The 20,170-nt window shown below is 41.5% G+C and overlaps 1 protein-coding gene across 1 annotated transcript in view; it reads left to right on the top strand.

Annotated features, from left to right (window-relative positions):
- The first annotated feature begins 2,380 nt into the window (after nucleotides 1-2,380).
- Nucleotides 2,381-20,170, top strand: part of tsnax (translin-associated factor X) — a 101,392-nt gene continuing 83,602 nt past the window's right edge. Inside the window, exons 1-3 of the mRNA XM_063039435.1 lie at nucleotides 2,381-2,691; nucleotides 8,028-8,132; nucleotides 11,394-11,508. Coding sequence (XP_062895505.1) covers nucleotides 2,679-2,691; nucleotides 8,028-8,132; nucleotides 11,394-11,508 — 233 coding nt within the window. The 5' untranslated portion in view covers nucleotides 2,381-2,678. The remainder of the gene's footprint in view (nucleotides 2,692-8,027; nucleotides 8,133-11,393; nucleotides 11,509-20,170) is intronic.

The raw sequence follows: 20,170 nt of genomic DNA, 5'->3' as shown, positions 1-20,170 counted from the left end.
CCTATACTGTATATTAAAAAAAATTAAGGAAGATATAACAAGACAGAACCTAATTCCTTTTCTTGGTCTCAGTTCAAGGATTGAATCTATTAAAATGAATATACAGCCCAGACTACTAAAATCTCTTTCAGACCCTACCAATAGAGATTAACCAAAATCAATTCAATGAATGGAACAAGATGCTATCAGGATATATATGGCAAGGTAAAAGGCCTAGGGTTCGTCTCAAAACTTTGCAATTAGCCAAGGAAAAGGGGGGATGGGGCCTACCTTCTCTTAGAGATTATTATTTTGCAGCACAGTTGAGAGCCGTGATATGCTGGTGCAATCCATCATATGACGCTCAATGGAAAAACATTGAGGAGAGGATACTTTCCATCCCCATACAGGCAATTTTGGCTGATGACAACCTATAAAGTTACATAAATAATACTGACAATCCATGGGTGAAATGGACTCTTAAGATATGGAAAACTATTATAAAAGAATATAAACCAGAGAGAGACATTCCAATTCTTAAATGGTGTGCATATGACTTGGATTTTACGCTGAATAAACTGGATGCTAGATGTAAGGACCGGACAGCTAAAGGAATAACAGCTATCTGCAATAGAATGAATGAAGTTTTGAAATGCTCAAAAACACTTATTAGAAAAACAGGACTTTTATCAGTATTTACAAATGTGACAGTATGTTAATAGGATAGTTAAAAATGTAACCAAGGCAAGTACATGTCTGATAGAGCTATTTAGAAAAGCATATAATTCAGACAACAGTAGAATAATTTCAAGCATTTATAAGGGGTTGTCAAATCTTAAAACACATTTGACTTCATATATTAAATCAAAATGGGAGAAGGAAGGAGAGATAATAATATCTGAGGAAGAATGGACAATAATATGGAGGTATCAATGGAAGTGTACCAGTTCACAGAAATGGAGCGAGTTCAGGTGGAAAACCTTGATAAGATATTTTATTACACCCTCTCAGAAATCCCATTAATAGTAACCCCCCGTTTGCTGGAGAAATTGTGGAAATCAAAATGCAAACCATTATCATATTTTCTGGGAACGCCCTGTTATCAAAGACTATTGGAGTGGGATACACAATTGCCGATTGCGTCGTCTTTGATCTGGGCCGACATTTACGTGCCGGGCGGCACCTAATCAATCAGCTTGTTTATTTCAGCTTTTTTCTTAAAGGTGTGCTGGGTGTGTTCTGGCTACCGCTGTACCGCTGCATTCTTCGCGGCCCGGAGGTTTGGGACCACTGTTATAATTGACTTATCACTACATTCATGCGAGGAAAATATGCGCTGTGTGTTTAATATTACATTCATTAGATAAACCCCTTTAGAAACAAAATTGAGTGTATTAGCCACTTACAAGTGACTTATAGCTGACTTACCACCTATATTCTGGCCGCGTTTAACACGCCCCCCCCGGGGTCGGCCGATCCGCAAGAATATTGTTAATATTAAACCGGTCCGCGGTGCAAAAAAGGTTGGGAACCCAATTTAAACTAGCTGGCAGGCTGCCAAGGAGCTACGCTATTGATGCCCTACGTGATGAGGCCAAACTCCCCGTAGACGTGCTTAAAGTTGTAACAGAATAAACATGATGATATAATAAGTACATACTTTAATGTCACATTTGCTGCATATACCCAACTTGGTTTACAGATTAGACAAAATCACTAAACAAAGTATTACATACACCCTTGGAGGTCGACCGGGGGACGGGGGAGAGGGGTGATACGGGGTTGCGGGGGGCGGGGGTGATACGTCCCTGAAATGAGTTTTTTCAGGGTGGGATGTCTGTGAGTGTATTGGAATGTTTTAGACTCTGGAGGTCGATTTAAATGTAATAGTAAATAGGATACTGCATTTAGTATCTAAGATATTTGTTAGATTATGAGGAGAGGGCCGGAGTGAGCGTAACTAGTTCAATTGTTCTCATTTAAAGCCAGGATAGACCGGACGGGCCAAAAAGTCTGCTTCCGTCCTGTAATTAACATATGGATATGACTGAGAAAGTAAATGCAATCTCTTGTGCCCCCAGAGAAAGGAATATGTTTGCCCAATAAATTGAGGTGAAGCGAGCTGGGAGAAACAGATACTGCGAACCTGTATCCTCTGGGCCGAATTTCGTGGTGTTTACTGTAATTTTAACAGCGGCCAGACGCAGCAGGTTGACAGTGTTACATAGCCGCAGTCGAACTGCTGGAGGTGGCCCTCGCTCTGGCCTGATTTGTCGTCAATGAGTAAACCAATCCGACTACACGTTATCGCGTCGCAGCTTTGCAATAATTTAGTTTTAACTTCCGTACGTTAAAAATAAAATCAAAATGTGTTTTGGAATCGAAGGCGGTTCAGGATAATGGGTGGTTACACACCGGCGGGGTCCTGGTGCTGCAACAGTCCGACTTGTTTGGGTGCTGCAATAGTTCGACTACTTTATGGGTCTAGGATTGTAAGATCAGTAGGTCTGGCCGGTATTGATCTAAACATAGACTGAGCTCGGTTCATAGTCAGGCTGAATCCGAACCGGTGCCAGGCAAAATCCAGGCGAGACCGAGCTTTATCCAGACCAAGCAAACGGGAGCTAGGCCTGCATCTCAGTCTGACTCTCGGGACGGGACCAGTGCAAGAGCCTCTCTGACTCTCGGACGCAGGCAAGATGAGCAAGGAAGGTACTTTAGCTGTTGCCTTTGGTCCAAGACTTCAGCGCGTAACTGACGCTGAACAGTCCAAGTCTGGCTTAGCGTGTTTGGTGATCGGTTAGATTTAATTTGAGATGATAGCTTTTTGGTTGGGTTGGTGGTTCTTGTGAGCGAACATCATAAAATTAGGTTGACGTTCGTTCGTGGAACAAGTATTAGAAACGAATTGGAAAATCTTTGCCGTTCTTCAGTATGCACTGTACACCATTCGCGTAGATAATACGTTTTTAGGTATTTGAATAATGCGCTGCAATTCAAGTAGTTTGCCATGTTCCAGATGATGTTGAGCCCAAGAGAGATAATCTGGGATTTTGATGCCCAGAAACTAGAAACTGCTCATCCTTTCTACCACTCACTCCTCGATGAGGACTGCCCCTTCCCGAAGTCCTTGGTTTTGCTGATAATTGAGATTGTTGTTGCAACGCCAGTCAACCAGCAGTTCCACCTTGTATGCCTCCTTGTTATCATTGTTGAGATTTTACCAACGGTAGTGGTGTCAACCGGAAAGTTGTAATAGTGTTTGAGCTGTGTTTAGCCACACAGTCATGAATGTAGAGAGAATGGGCAATAGGCTTAACATGCATCCTTGAAGTGCACCTGTGTTTGATTGTTAGCAAAGAAACTTTACACTGATCGGTACTCTGGTATCCCTTTGAGGAAGTCAGAGGTACGAGTTTAGAAGTTCGGTGATTTATAAAAGAGGATCATGCTATGTAGTGAGATTGTGTCCATTGTTGACCTGTTGTGGCATTCGACGAATTGCAGCAGTTCCAGGCTAGTTATTTTGAGCCATTGCAAACCTCTTGAAGCACTTCATTATGGTAGACTGCTGCTAGTTGATAGTCATTGAATTAGCTAACCTTGCTTATGGCCCAACTCTCCACATATTGCCCAATATTTTAAATGAGGAAACCATCTAATATTTCAAGCTTGCTGAGTATACAAAAATGGCTGTGAGTAGGATATGGAGAGGTTGCAAAGAGGATTTGAAGCAATTAAGAAAGTTGAATGAGTGGGTCAGTATGTTGCAGTATATAAATGTGAAATTATCCAATTCATTTGGAAAAACAAAAAGGCATATAGTGATAGACTGTGAAATGTTAATGTATGTAGGAATATTGATGTCTTTCTGCACTGGTCACTGAAAGCAAACATGCAGGAGAAGCAAATGATATGTTGGTCTTCACTGCAAAATCTTTTGAGTACAAGAGTGCTTGTGGTGAACCACACCTGGAGTATTGTATGCAGTTCTCTTGTCCTCACTGAAGAAAATAGTTGCTGTAGAAGGTGTGTAGCAAAAGTTAAAAAGACTGATTTCTGCAATGGTGGGGTTGTCATACAATAGAAATTAGATCAACTTGGTTTGTATTTGCAAAGTTTAGAATAATGCGATGAGATCTTATTGAAACGTTAGCTAATTTTGGCTGGGCTCAACACATTGGATGACAAGGAGGTTGGTTCCCTTGGTTTGGAGGTGGGGTGGTACTCAGAACTTGTTAACAAGTTCTTATAATGTAATCCAGTATGGCAGACCAACTGCATATGGTAGTGTTTTAGGAGATAAATATTGGGCAGTCTTAAGATATGGGCTAAGACATTTTGGAGTTTGATTTAGAGAAATGTCTGCATTGTGGGAAATATGCAGAATTCTCTGCCAAAGAAAGTTGTGGATGCCAAATTGTTGAGAATAATTATTTTTTGAAAGAAGGTAGATCTCTGTCTCAGGACCATATTCCTATAAAACTTGATGCCTCTAGAGTTAAGAGCAGGGGCTCCCAAACTTTGTTATGCCATGGACCAATACCATTAAGCAAGAGGCCTGTGGACCCCAGGTTGGGAATCCATGGTTGAAAGGATAGGCCATGATTGTATTGAATCATGGAGCAGGCTTGAAGGTTCACATCCTCTACTCCTGTTTAGTGTTTCCAACAGAGTTTAAAACTTGTTAACAGCAAGTTCTTATGAATTATATTTTAACCCAGTATGACAGATCAATTGTTTATGATACTACTTTGGGAGATAAATATTGGGCAAGTTAATCAGAATATGTATCATCTTTGATGTTTTTGGAGTAATGTTCTGACACCTCTTTGGCTGGCTGGGAGACTAGATTATCCTTTTGACGATATCAGTTCTGTGATATTGTGTGTTTTCAGTACTGTACTGATGGTATCAGCTGGATTTTTTGTGCTCATCTCTTCTACCTGTGCTTGTGCTATCTAGATTTGTTACAGCATTGATCTGGCTGACTTTACAGAATATTATTCCTGTTTACCACAAGCACAATCCATTAGTTATTGCTTTGTGTCCTGCTCTGAATCATCATTTACCATTAAGTCATAACTGAGAGTATTTAAATAAACTGAATATTAACACTGGCAGTTTATTTCCATCCATCGTCAGCCAGCAACTTTTATTTGTATTTATTATATAGACATCCGTTAGTCTCATGAGACCATGTATTTGCTCCTTGGAAGGTTTCCAGGTCGCAGGCCTGGTCAAGGTTGTATGGAAGACCAGCAGTTGCCCATGCTGCAAGTCTCCCCTCTCCACACCACCGATGTTGTCCAGGGGAAGGGCATTAGGACCCATACAGCTTGGCACCGGTGTCATTGCAGAGCCATGTATGGTTAATTGCCTTGCTCAAGGACACACATGCTGCCTCAGCCGGCTCGAACTAGGGACCTTCAAGTCACTAGACGAACGCCTTATCCACTTGGCCATGCCAAATAATACAAATTATTTGTATATTATATTAAAGCACCATTTCCCAGTGTACTTTACTGCAGTATATCAAACAATATTTGATGCTGAACCATTGAAGGGGATAAACATGAGCTTAATCAAAGATGTAGATTTTGAGCATATCAGGAACTACCTTAGGAGTAGTAACAGGAGATTCTGCAGCTACTGTAAATCTGCAGCAACACAGACAGAGTGCTGGAGGAACTCAGCAAGTCAGTCATTGTCCATGGAGTGGAATAAACAGTTGCTATTTCGGGCCAAGACTTTCTAATTAGGACTTTGCTCCATATAGCCAACAAAAAAGGTAAGCATGGTTAGGGCCCATGCAAGTGCTCTTTGCTACAACTTTGATTTGTTGAAAGTGTGAGGAATCAGAAGAGAACTTCAGTGTCCAGGGTCTTGATGAAGGGTCTCAGCCTGAAATGTCAATGTTTATTCATTTCTATAGATGCTGCCTGACCTGAGTTCATCTAACATTTTGTGTGTTGCCCTGGATTTTCAGCATCTGTAGAATCTCTTGTAATTGCATTTTGCTGCCCCAGAATGCCTATGGCCTTCCTGCTTCGGGAGTGGTGGTGTTTAGTGCCTGGATGTCAATAGTAAACATGAGGTGATGGGGGCCCAAGGAATTGGAAGTGGTTAAAATGGTGGCGAGTGTGCAATATATTCCAGATGGATTTTGGACAAGGTGGAATGAGATGGTCAAGTTATGAAGAGATGAGTTTAGTTGGATAAGAGCAGTAAGAAACAATGGGACTACCAAGGTAATCCTATTTGTGAATCCTCAGTAGGAGATAGAAATGGGGAGTATGGATTTGTGGAATTATCAGGTTGGAGGTTGTGGAGGGGAGATTTCCTGAAGTGGTCAGATCTATGATGGTATGGGAGATAGCAGCCTGAAGTCCTTTGGTGGGGTTTTGGTCCAGTAATAGGTATGAAGAGATATTGGAGAGCTGCAGTCTACAGAGATCAGTTGACCAGAAAACAATAGCATTGCCCTTGTCTGTGGGTTTGATGATGAGTTTGGGTTGGAAAGGAGGGAACAGAGCTCTGCATGTTTGGAGATGTTGTGGTTGGAGTGGGTGGGGGGGGAGTAAAGGCAATTAGAAATAAAAAATCCTATACAGGTCGACCTTCACTAATCCGACTACCTATAATCCAGTTCCTTCGATAATCCAGCACTGATTATGCTTCTGTATGTGATCCTTCTGTAATTTGGCATTTTCACTAATCTGGCACTCCTCAGGTCCCAATGGTGCCGGATTAGTGAAGGTCGACCTGTAGTAGCTTGCTGTACAATAAATACTGCTTCCCATTCAATAAACATCCACCCAAAGAATCTAGAAAATTCAGACAACTTTATAAATTTTGGGAGCCACTTCTGAGTGAAAGCAAATATTACCTTTGACTTTCAGTGCACAAACAGAGTTTTTGTCTTTCTGAGGAAATGAGTGTTCGTAGCTGAAACTCAGTGTTTGTAGCTGAAGCTGACTCAAAGCTCATAGATGCAAAGATAGTCATCTTTACCTTGCCATCCTGAGCTTCTGAGATATGGACTGCCCTACAATAGCCTTCTCAAAGTACTATAATACTGCTACTAATGTTTTCACGATGTTCCAAATTTAGTGGCAGGATAAGCAGGTGAACAAAAGTGTGCTTTTCCAGCTGATGTCCTCAGTGCTGAAGCCCCAGTTCTGCTCAGTGGGTCAGCCAAGTAGTTAGAATGTCGACCATACTTTTTAAAACTTTTTGTTCTGGCAAGTAATCAATAGAAGAAAAAATGGAATAATTCTTTCAAATCCTTTTTGAATAGGCGTTACAGCTCATTGACCTATGGTACCCTTAGCCCATAAACCCTGTATCAAGAGAAGAAGCATTTGGGATTTCATGGAGAGCCTGGACTCCGTAAATAGAGAACACACAGAATCCCAGTGTAAAAAAAATGGAAGGCCTGCACCACCTCTCAAATTACATGCCTGGCCTGTGCAAGTTCCTAATTATTAAACTGTGTTCTGAAACTGTTCTTCATGTTAGGTACTAGATAGCTTTTAACCACTTTGAAGTCATTTTTACTATTCAAGAACGCACATAGCTCTTCATGTTACATTAGTCAGGAACATATGAAAGAAATTTGATCAGTCTTAAAAGCACATTTGTTTCAAATTTTCAGGGAGTAGGAACGTTGATTAAGTGTGCATCAACTATAACCCTGACTGATTTTAGATAAATGCCAATTATACCAATCAAAGTAACTTTACTGTTTGTCATTGTGCACCTTTAAATGATTTCTAAAGCTATTCTTGCTGTAAAATCAAAGATTTCTAATTTGAATAAATTTTATGTTGAAATACCTACCATCTATATGATTCAAATCAATAATATGACACTATAATCTTAATGCTTCATCAGGGCAGTACGTAGTCTGATTTTTTTTGCTGGTTAGAACACTTAAGAAACATTGCAAAATTTGTTTAGAATATTGATAATGATCTATAGAAATAGAATAATTTTTGTATCTGTAAAAGACACAATGTAATTTTTATATTTTCCTTTGAGCTCAGGTAGATTTCGAAAGAGAAAGCATGACAACCTGCAGCCTCGAAATCAAAAAGAGGAAGGACAGAGTAAAGTAAACCCATTGTCACCTGTGCTGTTATCTTTTGAGTGTAAGTGTGTTTTATTGATCCTCAATTTTTATTATTACTTGCATCAAATTTTTCGTGCTCAGCACCAATCAAGATCAATTTTGTGCTATCATTGGACTGACACGTTGGGGTCGACACAATGGAGAAAACGACAGAGAGCTTGATAAATAGGATTGCTAAGAAGGATGCAAGGAAACAATATAATGAAAATTCAAAAATAGCATTTAAGCAAAAATAATGTTCAAAGATCAATAAAATCCAAGCCAAATAAGCATTGTTATATTATCAATCTCATTTCACTGCCATTATTCTCTGAGATAATTTCTTCCAAAAAAATTTTACCTCAATCTTATTGAAGGTATGAGTTGTTGAGATTTTTATGTTCTCCTCCACCAATTAATACTTCACTCAAGTGACAGGTTTGACAGTGAGTATCAGAAGCTGTACAACCACAGCAACATTAGAACGGAGTCCAGTCCTATCTTGACTTAAATCCACATTTTATGTAAAAATTCTGGATGTCTGATTCTGAGTAAGAATGCTGATTTATTCTGCATCAAGTCAGCTAAATTCAAAAATGTTCCTTTATAGTTTTATTCATTTAGAGATACAATGTGGATTGGGCCCTTCTGGCCCTATGAGCCTCAACACCCAGCAGCCCAGTGTTGATTATTTTCAAAAGCACATATCTGCTATGGGAATATTGACAGTTGATGCAATGACACTTTATAATATGAGTGTGCCGTCAATAATTTCCCTTCTTGACAGAGCCAAAGGCACTCCACAAATGTAGCTCTTGTCTTTCCCTGCTATGCATGGTCTCTGATTTTGACTTGTTATTCCACATTTTCAAAGTTCCAAGTACATACACAGTTGCAAGAAAAAGTCTGTGAACCCTTTGCATTTACTTGGTTTTCTGATCTTCATGTAAGTCGCGATAATATACAAACACAATCTGCCTAAACTAATAATACACAAAGAATTGTACTACTTCTTGTCAATACTGAGTTCACCATCAAAACAAGCACAGTCTAGGTTCATAAAAGTACATGAATCTCTGGGGGAATGCCCTCTTCAAAAGCTATTTGGAGTTGGGTGTTCCCATCAATGAGATGAGATTGGAAGTATGGGTTGTAGAGTTGCCCTACCCTATAAAACACACATACAAAGTTAGGCTACTGACAGCCCGCGCTTCTCAAGAAAGTTCTTTTTATGGGCATCATGCACCGTATCTTGATCAAAACTACTTTCAGAGGACCTTAGAAGAAGAATTGTAGAGATACATGAAACTGGAGAAGGCTACAAAAGCATTTCTAAAGACCTGAGAGTTCATCAGTTTACAGTAAGAGAAATTGGCTACAAATGGAGGAAATTCAGTACTGTTGCTACTTTTCCTAGGAGTGGGCATTGTTCAAAGATCACCTCAAGAGCACAACATGCAATACTGAAAGAGGTGAAAAAAGAACCCAGCAAAAGACCTGCAGAATCGCTAGAACTTTCTAAAGTTTCTGTTCATGTGTCCACTATAAGAAAAACACTGAACAAGGATGGTGTTCATGGAAGGACACCAGCGTTGTCCAAAAAAAATTGCTAGACATATCAAGTTCGCAAAAGGCCACCTGGATGTTCCACAACGTTCTGTGAATAGATGAGACAAAATTTGGACTTTTTGACAGAAATACGCACTGATATGTTTGGAAGAAAAAGGGCACGGCACAACAACACCAAGACTTTATCTCAACTGTGAAGCATGGTGGAAGAAACATCATGGTTTGGGCCTGCTTTGCTGCCTCAGGGCCTGGACAGCTTGTAATCATTAAGGAAACATTGAATTCAAAACTGTTTAACACATTTTACAGGAGAATGTCAGGGTAGCAGTCCATCACCTGAAGCTTAATAGCAGTTGGATGATGCAACAAGACAATGATCCAAAACAGAAGAGTGAATAAACAGTAGAATAGTTTAAAAATAAAAGAAAATTCATATTTTGCAATGGTCTAGTTAGAGTCCAGACCATAACCCAATTGATATGCTGTGGCATGACCTGAAGAGGGCTGTTCCTGTAAGGTATCCCAGAAATATTGATGAACTGAAACAACTTTGTATAGAGAAATGGTCTAAAATTGTCTGAGCTACAGGAAACATTTGATAGAGGTTATTGCTGCTAAAGGATGTTTTATCAGTTATTAAATACAAGGGTTCACACACTTTTTCCAGCCCAGACTGTGAATTGAACAATATGTTCAATAAAGACATGGTAAGTACAATTGTTTCCGAGTTATTAATTTAGGCAGATTATGTTTGTCTATTATTGTGACTTAGATGAAGAACAGACCACATTTTATGAGTAATTAATGCTGAAAACAGGGTGATTAAGAAGGGTTCACAAGCTTTTTATTGCAACTGTATATATCACTTGCATATTCACAGTTGTCCTTTTACCTGTTTCACTGCTCAGCTAGTAACATGCTAGCCTGTGATTCAGAATGACGTGGGTTCAGATGAGAACAAATAATTCAAATTGACCTTCAATGAAGTACTAAGGGGGTGACAAACTTTGGATATCATTTTAGCTGAATCGTGAAAAGTCCTTGGTGCTTTTACGGAAAAGAAAGAAATTCATTTTGGCCAATCTTCCTCTTAAAGAAAAAAATAGTAAATCATTTGAAATGATTTGCTTATGGAAGTATTTTGTATGTGTTAATTGTTTGCTGCATTCACCCACATAAGTATAATAACTTTCACAAGTAATTAATTAACAATGAAATAATTCAATTAAGTAATTCTTATTAAAGAATGAGAAAGCATTAATTATTTACATTTATCCTTTCATTGTATTTTCTCGTATATTTGCAATTGTTCATTCATTTTCATAGGTAAAGGCAATTAGACTGTAGCACCAATTACATCATCTAATAATAATTCCTCACTCTTTGAAATTTCAGTTTTTTAAAAATAGATATACAGTATATTTATGCAACATTTGGAATTAAAATCTGAATGACCTCTCTCAGAAACTGAGTGTTTAATGTTGTAAAACTTTTTCTAGGTTAACTGTTGTTATATAAATAGCTTAAGTAAATCACTGCTGTGGAGGTTACCTTGGGTTTCATTCTCTCCCTCAGGGATTTCTCAGGAAGTGCTCTTCAACGTTAACAGAAGTGAAATACGCATCAGTTTCTATTGTTTGCTAAGAATGACATATTATTTGCAGTGAATGAGCCATGGGATTCTCACTAAATTGTGTTTATTAATATTAACTATTGCCCTCATTTTGATCAGCTTTTCAAAAAGAACTTGATGCAAAGCATGATAAACACGAGAGGCTGGTTAAACTCAGTCGGGATGTTACCATTGACAGCAAACGCACTATTTTTCTTCTTCACAGGGTAATCAGGTATGAGATCTTCATTGAACTTATTTGATTTTTTAATATTTAATACATTGAAATTGCTGTTATATTTCCAAACCAGATATGTCTCAATGTTGCTCACATGAATTTTGATGACTGTTTAATAAAGACCTGAGTACATACACTCAGTGGCCACTTTATTAGGTACACCTGTACACTTGCGTGTTATGCATAATCTAATCATTCAACCATGTGTCAGCAACTCAATGTGTAAAAGCATGCAGACATAGATAAGAGGTTCAGTTGTTGTTCAGACCAAATATCAGAAAAGGGGAAGAAGTGTTATCTACAGTGCCTTGAAAAAGTATTCAGCTCCCACAAGTAATTTCATATTTTACTGTGTCATTTTCTAAACGTAAAATATATTGAAGTTGGATTTTTTGAGCTGATCTACAAAACATTGTGCATTATGTCAAATCAAACAAAAACTTCCAAAACCTGTCAACAATTTACTAAAAATTAAAAACCAAAATTTTGAGGCTGAAAAATTATTCATCTTCTTTGTAATTACCGCGCTAACTTTCCTCAGGTGCAATATAAAATTACCTTACTAATTCACCCAATTTGTTGATGTAGAAAGTTGGAGGATCACCTGAATAAATACCCTCTTTCTCTATAAGGTCCAACAGTATGGTAGATTTTCAACAGACCAGGGCAAAAGGAAGACAAAAGAACATTTGAAACTTAACAGGGAAATGATAATAGAGAAGTACAAATCTGGATAAGGGTACAAGACCATATCAAAGGCACTGAACTCAGTCCATCATGAAAAAGTGAAAAAAACTGAAACAATGGCCACACTGCCTAGGTCAGGCTGCCCTTCTGAACTCAGTTGCTGAAGAAGAATGGCACTTGATGCCACCAGTCAGTCTTGAATGAGCTGCAGAGGTCAGTTGGTGCAACTGGAGATTAAGTTTACGGCTCCACAATCTCTAAGGCTTTGCACTGAAAGGGGATTTATGGAAAAGTGGCAAGGGAGAAGCCCTGACTGATAGAAAAAGCATATCCTTGCCTGCAAAGACTTTGCAAAGAGTCACTTAGAAGATACTGTAAAGATGTGGAAGAAGGTTTTGTGGTTGGGCGAGATTGAAATGGAACTTTCTGGCCTCAACACTGAGTGGTATGTGTGACATAAATCTAATACTGCGCATCAGCCAGGTGGAGGTAGCATCATTCTCTGGGGATGCTTTTCAGCAGCAGAGACTGGAAATCAGGTTTGGATTCATGGGAAGATGAATGCTGCTAAATATAGAGAGATCTTGGATAAAAACCTGCTTGCTTCTGTCAGAAAACTTAAACTAGGAAGGAAGTTAATTTTTCACCAGGATAATGGCCCAAAGCACACTGCCAGAGCAACCATGGAGTGGCTTCAAATGAAGCAAATTAATGTCCTTGATTGGCCCAGTCAGAGTCTTGACCTTAACACCAGTATTCAGGATATTTATATATAGGATAGGTGCGTAAAAAGGGCCCGAAGGATCATTGGGAACCTGAGTCACCCCAATCACAAACTGTTCTAGCTGCGACCATCCAGGAAACGGTACCACAGTATTAAAGCCAGGACCAACAGGCTCCGGGACAGCTTCTTCCACCAGGCCATCAGACTGATTAATTTACACTGACACAATTGTATTTCTAAGCTATATTGACTGTTTTGTTGTATATCTTGCTGTACATACTATTTATTACAAACTACTATAATTTGCACATTTTGATGGAGATGTAACATAAAGATTTTTGCTCCTCACTTATGTGATAGATGTAAGAAATAAAGTCAATTCAATTAAGCCAATTGATTATCTCTGGCAAGACCTCAAAGATTGTTGTCCACTGCTGCTCCCCAACTAACCTTGCACAGTTTGAACAATTTTGCAAGGAGGGACGGGCAAATCTTGCTCCATCATGTTGTGCAAACCTAAAAAGGCTATTGGCTGTAGGTGGTTCGACTAAGTTCTGAGCAAACAGGATGAATACTATTGAACTGTTGATATTTCAGTTTTTACATTTGTAGTTTTTCATGTTTTACTATTTTCCCTGTATTTTTTGTGCTCTACTGTGAAAAAGGGAGCTTGCGATTCACAAATAAAAATTCTCAGTTAAATTGATCAAAATCCCTGGTTGTAATACTCATTCATGTGAACAAAGAGTTGGGGGCTGAATACTGCTTCAAGATACTGTAAGTCTCCATGGAATGATTGTTGGTGCCAGACAGGGTGGTTTGGGCATCTCAAAACTACAGATCTCCTGGGATTTCGATGTATAACAGTCTCTAGAGTTTACAGAGAATGGTGCGAAAAATAAAAGAAAATCCTGTGACCAGCATTTCTATGGGTAAAAACGCCTTGTTAATGACAGAGGTCAGAGGAGAATGGCCAGACTGCTTCAAGCTGACAGGAAGGTGACAGTAACACAAATAACCATACGTTACAACAGTGATGTGCAGAAGAGCATCTCTCAATGCACAAACCGTCGAACCTTGAAGAGGGGCTCAGCTGCAGAGGGCCACACTGGGTTGCACTTCTTTATCTAATAAAATGGCCACTGATTGTACTTCTTGTTGAGTTTGCCCTGTGCTTTAAAAGATCAAAGCATTAATGTTAAATAAACAGAAGCACAGTTATTGGATTAAGCAACACACACAAAATGCTGATGGAACGCAGCAGGCCAGGCAGCATCCATAGGAAGAAGCACAGTCAACGTTTCAGGCCGAGACCCTTCATCAGGACAGAGCCAAAGGAACGAGCACAAGGTGCTCGCAGTCTGGGGCCTTGGCCATGTGGTCACCACCTCTACCTTAGATAGATCCGTAACTACTCCATTCCATGAGACAATGTGCCCAACATAACTGACAGATGGCTTGCAGAACTGGAGTTGTCCAGGGAAAGTTTTAACCCTTCAGCTTTCAGGTGGCCCATCACCTTCGGTAGCCGCGTTTCATGTTCCTGTATGGTGGACCCAAACACTGAGGTCATCCAGGTACACCAATACTTCAAGCAAGTTCATATCCCCCACCATTTTCTCCATGACATGCTGGAAGATCGCAGGGGTGCCCAATATGCCCTGAGGTTATCCACTCCTCAGATCCAGCACTCTGAACCACTTCGCACCACTCAGACAGGACAGCGCATCTTCGATCCTTGGGACTGTATACTGGTTGGGGACAGTATGCCTGTTTAGAGTCCTATAGTCCACACACATCTGTATTTTACCGTTCTTCTTCCTGGCCACTACTACTGGGAACGCATAGGGGCTTCTGGACTCAGTGATGATCCCCGCTTCCTTCAACTTGAATAAATGCTGCCAAACATCTTCCACCTCTGCAGGGGCCAGTCGCCAGGACCTTTATCTAAACGGGGTGTCCTTGGTCACCTGGATAGTGTGACAAGTGCTCTTGGAACAACCCACATCAAACTTGTCAGTGGAAAAGACACCTTCCAGTTTCACATCTTCTCTATCAACCTCCTCTTCCAATCCGCAGGTACTGGGGAGTCACCAAAGTTGAATGATTCAGTGGTCAACTTTCACCCCTTTGCAGATAGTTTCTCCCTGGCTTGTCTCACAGGGATAGTAGACGTTAACATCACTGGGAAGAGAATGCACTGGGGCATCCCCCACTTGAAGGTGACCTCCCTCTTTGTTGTGTTCCTGACGATCACTGCCATCCTGTTTGCCTGTACAACCGAGGGCTTCTGCAGTTCGGGCCTCACCAGTACCGCAGCAGGTAATCCCGACTCCTCTTAGTGGTCTTCTGGAGCATCCGCTAAGAGGGCCTCTCCCTCGGGCATTCCAGGAAATTTGGTGTTTCCTGTTACTCTCACTTACCTGGGCCGTAACACGATTGGTTTTGACTGGGTAAACCATACAGTCCTTCGTCTGAACGTTATCCGGCACAGTGCAGCCACGCACTTCCTCAGAAGCAGCTCAAAACACTGGGTGAAGGGAGGATGTTCTCAGAAAGCTCTCTCCAGCTTTCTCCTTGCAGGCTCCCATGAATCTCCTCACTATAGGGGTGTTGATCCCCACAAGAATTGAAACACCGCCCTTCTCAACGGGGTCTGGACAAACCATCACTAATGTATCAAGAACCCCAGACACTCCCACTTCGGCCTCCAAAAGCTCCAGCTATAAGCATCGTATGGATAATCACCCACACTAAGACCCCAGATCTCTAATGCACTGAGTGACGTCAATGGTAAATGCGTCAGATACTGGTTGTAAAACAAATGGTGCAGCAAGGTGACCTATGACCCTGTGTTGAGTATGGCTCTAGCATAAATATCTATCCGTAGTGATACGTAGGAGCTTGGCCCCACGAAGCCTTCAGGAACAGGATTTTTTGCTTTCGAGTGTTCTTTGATATGTTGCTGGGAACATGTCCCCCCCCCCGCCCCCCCGAGACACCAAGCCATTCCCTCATTGGGTCTCCTAAGTTTCCTGATGTCCCTCTCTGATTTGGTACCCGGGGGGCTCACTCTCTGAGGGGTTTCCCGTCATTCACACTTCCGCCTGAAGTGTCACTCTTCACCACAGTACCGACCGCTCCCCTTCTCGTGAGACCCCGGCCACCAGCAGCCCTCTGCGTTGTCCGTCCCCTTAGGGGGTCGGCCTCCCTATCGGTTCCATTGTATGGGGGGGGCGCAACAGGCAACTGCTGCTGATAACAACCAGGACATCTCAGTTCTCAACTCTGCGATGATCTCCTTTACCACTCCCCGGGTTGGGCTATCTGTGGTCACTACACCATAAGGGGCTACTACCGAGGACTGTACCCTGCTGACAGAGCCCTCACCACCGCCCCCCCCCCCCGCCCGCATCTCTGACATGTTCTCCTCCGGTACTTCTCTGATGAGCTCAATAAACAAGGGAGAGGGGCGCGTCTTATGAGACAGTTGTTGACCCCAAGCGATAGGTCCTGGGACTGGGCGCCTTTCACTATTTGGCCCAATCTTAACTGATCCATCTCAGCTGCCTGAATGGCCCCTCTGCTCCACAAGAAACTTAGCTGCCTCTCTAGCCGAAAGCTGTAGGCAGGAAGCTTCTCCCCCTTCTGACACAAATTCTGAAACCCCGTCATAAGCTCTGTTGGATTTCTTGTCATGCCAAATGCCTTTTCCAGTGTCTGCATATAAGCCGCAGAGGTGGCAAGGAGGTACTGTGACTTTATGGGTTTCACAACGTCAGCAGCCTGCCCCCTCAAACTCTCAGCCAATCTCTGTCCCTTTACGTCATCAGAGCATTGTCACTCATCTGACAACTGAGAGGTCTTCTCCGCCCAAGTCTCATACTCCTCTTCCCCCTTGGGAGTGGGCTTCATCTCAGAGAACATTCTCAGCGTTCGATAGCAACACCCTCTGCCTGTACACTGGGCCATTTATTCGCTAGAGAGGTAAGGGCTGATACTAACTCAGAATTCTCACTCTTCACTGCGGAATGGGGATTCATTAGATATTCCAAATTAGACCACTCCTTCCCCTCGCTCTGCAGAAATGAAAGAACCCTGTCTTTGAAGTCTCTGCCCCCAGTGCAGGAGATTTGACTTGCAATTTGGCCTTTTCCTGGAAAGTACGGACTGCCCCTCTGCTGTGGCCCCAGTAGTACCAGGCAGTTCCACCATTCCACCAAAAACTATGTCTTTGCCTACCATTTTATCGAACCTCTGCCCCACAATCATAACTTTGCTGACAGCTTTAACAGTACTTAAAAGTCGAGTTAACAATTCGTCAGGAATACAAATATCTATCCCACTGAACACATGCGCATTCGTTACCAGTCACCCCGTGGATTTGCACCACCACTCCACCCCTGCAGTATCCATAACCACATACCGTAATCACTTTACGGGACAATAGTTTAGCACAGACTTAGATACACAACCCACTGGTTCAATGCTCAGGGCAATCACACAGCATCCAATGAAATCGATTCCGGACGAGCCCCCACGATTGTAACACTCGGGTTCTGTAGGCTGCATAAGTCTAGGGAAGGCATTCTCTGGCCCCGCCAAATGTGTGAGATTGAGGTTCAAAACCCCGAAACTCCTTGTTTGTGTGGATACTGCATGATTTGTTACCCTGTTACAAATCAGTACCACAAAATAACAGACAGACGTACATCATATACGATTAAACAATTCAGCTTTATAATTCTTAATTTGACTAAAGAGTTAGTAAAGAAAAAACAAAATAAAAGGTCTCATATTGATGAAACAGTCTAATGTACACAAATTGGAGCTCACGGTTTCCCTTTCCCCAATCCTCCATCGATTTCCCAGGGCTTCATCGACTCCCGGCCGCACTCCAAGTCCACTCCTTCCTAGCGTCACCTCTCTCCATTTCCTGCCAAGCAAAAGACCCAGATCACCTCGGTGTCCGGCACACAGCACGAAAACACACTCCCTTCATTGGATAGCTCACATTCCAAAGCACGCGTTATCACTAACCATAACCCAAATGCTGCTTCTACAGAAAGACTATTACATTAAAAGTGAAACCTTTCCCAGGGTGTTACAATGGTATAGATAGATACTGATTCACTTTGTGCTGGAGAGAGTGGATGTTGAGGGTGGTTAATGGGGTGCCATTTGGGTGGGCAACTTTGTCCCAGAATGTGGTTAATAAAACATAGAACACTTCACAGCACAGGCTCTTCAGCTCATGATGTTGTGCCAACCTTTTACCCTACTCTAAGGTCAATTTAACGTTTCCTTCTTACATCGCCTTACAGTTTACTATCATCCATGTGCCTATCTAATAGTTTATTAAATGTCTCTAATGTTTCAAGGTTTCAAAGGTACATTTAATGTCAGAGAAATATATACGATATACATTCTGAAATTCTTTTTCTTCGCAGCAGAGGAGTGCCCCAAAGAATGAATGCCAGTTAAATGTTAGAACCCCAAAGCCCCCCAGCTCCCCCCCTTCTCCACATAAGTAGCAGCAAAGCAACAAACCACCCCTCCCCCACCAGCACAAAACGCATCGGCACCCCCACCGAGCACTCAAACGTGCAGCAAAGCATCAATAAAGACACAGACTTGCAGTACCCCAAAGACTACTCGTTCACCTGGTAATTCGATATACCACAGGCTCTCTCTCTCTCTAATAAGGGAAAAAGAGGTGTCCCCATTTCACAGTAACCGGGGAGACATAACGAACGACTGGCTGATTTACGATGTTAAATGTCTGTTGCATCGCTTTTTCCAAGTCCAAGGAACTCGGGTCTCTGGACACACACCCAGCAGCCAGCTTGCTACTTTCGATCTTTCATCTCCCACGACACACCAATTTCCTGTGGAGGCACTGACCTGGAGTTCGCCCGCCTCCAGAGCATGAAATCCCAGAACCCTGAAGGTGCACTAGGCCGCATCCTTGTTATATCAAATAGCGGCCAATCGTGAGACCCCAAGAGTGGGTCCCATTCCTGCAAAGAACTGAAGTCAGCGTGTAACTCCAGGTCAGGGTCTTCAAAAAAACCCTGAAAGGGAAAAATAGAGATATTAATGGTAGATATAGAGCTGTTTCCGAAGATGCAAGCAAACGACTTGCCATCATCCTCCTAAACTCCTCCTACTTTTTAATATCTGCTTCTATCACCACCTTTAGCAGAGTGTTCCATGCATACACCCCTCTGTACAAAACATACCTTTGACATCCCCCATACTTTCCTCCAATTATCTTAAAATTGTGCCCCCTCGTTTTAGTCATTTCTGCCCTGTGAAAAAGTCTCTAGCTATCCAGTTGATCCATGCCTCTTATCACTTTGTACACCTCTGTTAAGTCACCTGTCATTATTCTTCACTCCAAAGAGGAAAACTAGCTCACTCAACCAATGTTGTTGAGCTTCTTTAGAGTAAAGTAGTACTGACCCATTCAAATAGATATGAATATCCCAACTTATTACTGACTGTGCCATTTAGATGGTGGAAATCCTTTGGAGTGTCAAGCAGTAAGTGACTTGCAGAAAACCCAGCTTCCAAGCTGCTCCTGTCACAGAGGTAGTTATGTGGCTGGTCCAGTTGAGAATTTGGCCATTGATGACCCTATGGATGTTGATGGTGGTGTACTCTGTGATGGTAATGCCATTCAATATCATGAATGCCAGGCAATGACCATCTTCCTTATTGAGCCTTTACCTAGCATGCTTGTTACTTGTTATTTATATTCATGTGCATTATTTACATCTTTCTAAATGCATGTGTGGATTGCTTCATTTGCTCAGGATTTGTGAATTGAATCAGGTCAACAACACTGTGGCAACGTGTAGGATTTAAGTTGATATAAGGATAAAAGTTGTATAAGGATATAAGTCAAACCATTCTTGGTATTGTATTTAACAGAGTACGTAGTCTGTGTCTATCATGCTCAGGCAGCGTATTACTACCTCTGTTCTCCAAGTCTACTTCTATCTCATTCATAATCCTACCTCCATACTTCCCCAACATTTCAAACTATTTTGGTGTTCCACTCATTTTCCATATCAACATAACTGTTCTCCTCCAAAATTCTGCTGGTTTTATTTTGGGTTTGTCATATACATTAATGATCTAGATGATGGGGTGGTAAATTGGATTAGTAAGTATGCAGATGATACTAAGGTAGGTGGCATTGTGGATAATGAAGCAGGTTTTCAAAGCTTGCAGAGGGATTTA

Source organism: Mobula hypostoma, chromosome 2 (assembly GCF_963921235.1).
Source record: "Mobula hypostoma chromosome 2, sMobHyp1.1, whole genome shotgun sequence".
Taxonomy (NCBI): domain Eukaryota; kingdom Metazoa; phylum Chordata; class Chondrichthyes; order Myliobatiformes; family Myliobatidae; genus Mobula; species Mobula hypostoma.
Note: the sequence above shows the minus strand (reverse complement) of the source record. Positions and strands in the feature narration are given on the sequence as shown.